Source organism: Salvia hispanica, chromosome 6 (genome assembly GCF_023119035.1).
Source record: "Salvia hispanica cultivar TCC Black 2014 chromosome 6, UniMelb_Shisp_WGS_1.0, whole genome shotgun sequence".
In the NCBI taxonomy this organism is placed as follows: Eukaryota; Viridiplantae; Streptophyta; class Magnoliopsida; order Lamiales; family Lamiaceae; genus Salvia; species Salvia hispanica.
The window spans coordinates 38,174,243-38,178,873 of NC_062970.1; the positions used below are offsets into that span (position 1 = coordinate 38,174,243).

The 4,631-nt window shown below is 32.1% G+C and overlaps 1 protein-coding gene across 1 annotated transcript in view; it reads right to left on the reverse strand.

Annotated features, from left to right (window-relative positions):
• Positions 1-4,631, reverse strand: part of LOC125192366 (CAP-Gly domain-containing linker protein 1-like) — a 24,504-nt gene that overhangs the window by 8,234 nt on the left and 11,639 nt on the right. Inside the window, exon 19 of the mRNA XM_048089903.1 lies at positions 2,220-2,226. Coding sequence (XP_047945860.1) covers positions 2,220-2,226 — 7 coding nt within the window. The remainder of the gene's footprint in view (positions 1-2,219; positions 2,227-4,631) is intronic.

The following is a 4,631-nucleotide window of genomic DNA, read 5'->3' on the forward strand; positions in this document are numbered from 1 at the left end:
AACTAACATAAATCATGTCAACAGATTTTCAAGTCATGTCAACAGAGCATAAATCAACAACATAACACCTTTAGTTATCTCTAAAGAGGTGGCTGCACTCTTGTAAAATTCTTAGACAATTGTTATAAGTTATGTAAGCCAAAATATCAGAACAAGCTTCAAATTACCAGGATCAAAATGTCCAGTTTAATTAGAATACACCGATTGAAACACACGATGTCAACAGAATAATTAACAAGTACACATAAATCATGTCAACAGAGCATAAATCACCAACATAACACAACAAAATAATGTTAATGAAACAGAATGTCCACAAAGAGCATAACAACAACACAGAATATTTACCAACTAACATAAATCATGTCAACAGATTTTCAAGTCATGTCAACAGAGCATAAATCACCAACATAACACAAAAAAATCATATTAATGAAAATCAAACCAAACTACCTCCACCATTCATAAATCATGTCATCAAATTTTCAAGTCACGTCAATGCAAATCAAAAGACTTACGTAAATTACCCCTATAGTTATCTCTAAAGAGGTGGCTGCACTCTTGTAAAATTCTTAGACAATTGTTATAAATTATGTAAGCCAAAATATCAGAACAAGCTTCAAATTACCAGGATCAAAATGTCCAGTTTAATTAGAATACACCGATTGAAACACACGATGTCAACAGAATAATTAACAAGTACACATAAATCATGTCAACAGAGCATAAATCACCAACATAACACAACAAAATAATGTTAATGAAACAGAAAGTGAACAAAGAGCATGGCAACAACACAGAATATTTACCAAGGAACATAAATCATGTCAACAGATTTTCAAGTCATGTCAACAGAGCATAAATCAACAACATAACACAACAAAATAATGTTAATGAAACAGAATGTCAACAAAGAGCTCATAACCCATACTTTTCCCTTGAAAGCTCACAACTGATTAAGAAAAAAGGGTTAAACAGTCTACACCTAAAGTATCCATAGATTCCAAAACTCAACCATGTTTCTCAACCTTCTAAGTATTTATGGTCTTTTGCTTAGCCAATAACTAACTGATTTTTTTAAGTCAAGTTAAGGACTCTGATTATGGTTATATCATATGGACTTTTACATTCAAGAAAATTCAACCAAACATTGATCCACTAAGACTAACATTTATTTCCTCGGTCAAGAATTATTGAGCTAATTTCTCAAGTAGCTTCACATAAATCAGAAAATTACCCCTATAGTTATATCTAAAGACGTGGCTGCACTCTTGTAAAATTCTTAGACAATTGATATAAGTTATGTAAACCAAAATATCAGAACATGCTTCAAATTACCAGGATCAAAATGTCCAATTTAATTAGAATACACCAATTCAAACACACTATGTCAACAGAATATTTAACAAGTACACATAAATCATGTCAACAGAGCATAAATCACCAACATAACACAACAAAATAATGTTAATGAAACATAATGTCCACAAAGAGCATAACAACAACACAGAATATTTACCAAGAAAATTTACCCTTGAATAATTTTTATGATTGCCACATGGCAGCTGATTATTCGTCCATGTATACAAATAATTGGCTAGGATTGGTGGTATGGTGTTACTTTAAGAGGTGTTGTCATTTTAACACAAACCTATATATATATATATATATATATATATATATATATATATATAATCTATCAAAAGAAGTTCCTAAGTATAAAAACACTGACGATATATTGACTGTTAGATCTGTAGATGGATGGTCACGATTTGGATTGCATCATCAAATCTTCTGGGGTATAATAAGAAGGATTTGTGTCATATGAAGGGTAAAAAAGGAATAGAAAAATAGAGAGAACTATCGTTCCGTTTTTTAAGAGCAGATTAAATGGGAGTCATTACTCCACACGCCAGTCCATCTCTCTATTTCACCAAAAATTCGATTAATTTTCCCTAAAACCTACAAAATCGGCGACGAGATAAAGCCCTACTCTCTCAAACCAACGAAGAACAAATCCCACTTGACGATTCTGAAATCAACGAGGACGATAAACCTAGCGCCTTCTTCAGCAATGGTCGACACACGCTCTTCTGGAACGGCGACACATGGCGGAAAAGGTTAGTAAGATTGTGTATACTGATTGACTGAAATCTAACCAAATCTGACCAAATCTGACCAAATTTTAACTTCAATAGGTTGGATGTAAGCTAGACTACATTTTCTGGGTTTTGAATGAATGTAGTTTTGATTCTTTTTGGGAACTTTGGTATTTAATTGTGGTTTTTTTCATATGCAATAGGTCAAAGTACCACTCAAAACTCGACTGAACTGAGACATGGTATTGATGACCCAAAACAAGGTTAAAAGTTAAATGTTTTTAGCTTTTGTACCTCTACTTTTGAAGAACTCATGAATTGATATGGGATATGCTTTTATAATAGGAGACATATGGGAAACTTGCTATGAAAAAAAGCATATTTTTTATGTTGTGTTTGTGTTAATGTTATACACTAATTTATTTGATGTTTCAGATACAACACCACATAAAAATATATGTGCAGAAGGGGAAAAAGGAAAAGGAACGGCTGAAGATGATCCCAATTCTGCACTTACAATCAACTAAAGTTGGCCTTCTAGATAAAATATTAGTCGTTTGTGTAAAACAGCACTTAAAATGACCTTGTAATGTTTTCCTTTTGTTTCTTGTAGTCGAAATACCATATGATGAAAATTACTTCATACATTCGGTCATTATAAATGAATATTTGGGTCATGGCATCATATGGTTTATTTGTGTCATAATAAACCAACATTCGGTCATTATATAACACTAAAGAGTACCAAAATGCGTCATACAAATCTAATCGAAATGTTCGTATCAAACAAACTGAAGTAAAATACATGACTATTCTCATGTTTTTGACATATTAAAAAAATTCTATTTAATACGGCCGAAGAATATACAAGCAATAACTCAAACATCATCCATTCTGTGGGTCATACTAAACGAATATTTTGGTCATAATAAATGAATATTTGGGTCACAGCATCGTATGGTTAATTTGTGTCATAATAAACCAACATTCGGGTCATTATATAACACTAAGGAGTACCTGAATGCATCATACAAATCTGATCGAAATGTTCATATCAAACAAACTAAAGTAAAATACATGATTATTCTCATGTTTTTGACATATTAAAAAAATCCAATATTAATACGGCCGAAGAATACACAAACAATAACCGAAACAACATTCATACTTTGGGTCATACTAAACAAATATTTGGGTCATGTCAACTTATGGGTAAATTGGAACAGATTGATTCAACGACGAAATCTGGAAACTTATTGCTCAAGAATAATAAATCTCCATGAAAATAAGTCTAATGGAAGATTGTCTGAAGAAATGGAAGATATAAAGGAGTTGAAAGTTATGGAATGTTAATTCATCACTCACGCGGATGATTTGTTAGTGAGAGGCAACATTATAGGAATTTCCATAACAGGCGATTACATGATATTGACATAAGTAACCTTATAGGATTATTAGTGATTAAAATAATAATATTCCAGAAATTAATATAGCCATTAGATTATAATCTTAAGATGATCTCGCCAAATCCTAAGGGCCACATTTGGCCTGTATTTCTTTATTTAAACTCATTCTTATTTCGATCAAAATCATATATATATATATATATATATATATATATAGGGGTGCGTTAGGCTCCTTTGCACCCTAAGTGTCCTATTTCCTTCTTAATCTCAGCCCTTGGATCCTTGAATTGGATGGTTGTGATCAATGCATTATTAGTCTATAATGTTGCATTATTAGCCGCTGTGCATTATTAGAATGAAAATGTGCATTATTAGTCTATAATGTTACATTATTAGCCGTTGTGCATTATTAGAATGAAAATGTGCATTATTAGTCTATAATGTTACATTATTAGCCGTTGTGCATTATTAGAATGAAAATGTGCATTATTAAATGACACGTGGCATTAATCTAACCGTCAGATGACAAAATCGTGGGGCTAGGATTAAGAAGGAAAAAGGACAAAAGATATGAAAAGGATTTGAATACATCCCTATATATATATAGGGTTTTGATCTATGGAAACTAGATTTAAATACAGAAACACAGAACAAAGTCATACGTAGAGCATTTTTAGGTCATAGTTAGTCTATTTTTGGGTCATGCTAACAAAGCATGATCTGAAAATATCTTTAACATGACATTAAGTAAAAATCTTATAATATGACCTAAAACTGCTCAACTATGACCTTCCGTGTTTGTGATTAATTATTGACCATTAGATCATCTAATCCTAGGGCCAGGATTTGGGCTGCAATTCTTGATTTAAGGACATACTAGTTTTGATCTATTTCCTTCTTAATATCAACCATTGGATTGATTGAATGGACGATCTAGATTAAAAGGTTAAATCTGAACCCGTTATGCATTATGTCTACAAATATGTGCATTATGAGGGTATAAGAGTAAAAACATTAAGCCTGTAACGTGTTCCGAAATGGAAGGTCCACTAATTAAGCGGGATTTTCATAAACCTTCCGCCTACTCACTCTCTCTCTCATTCCTTCCCATCAACTCACGATCAAC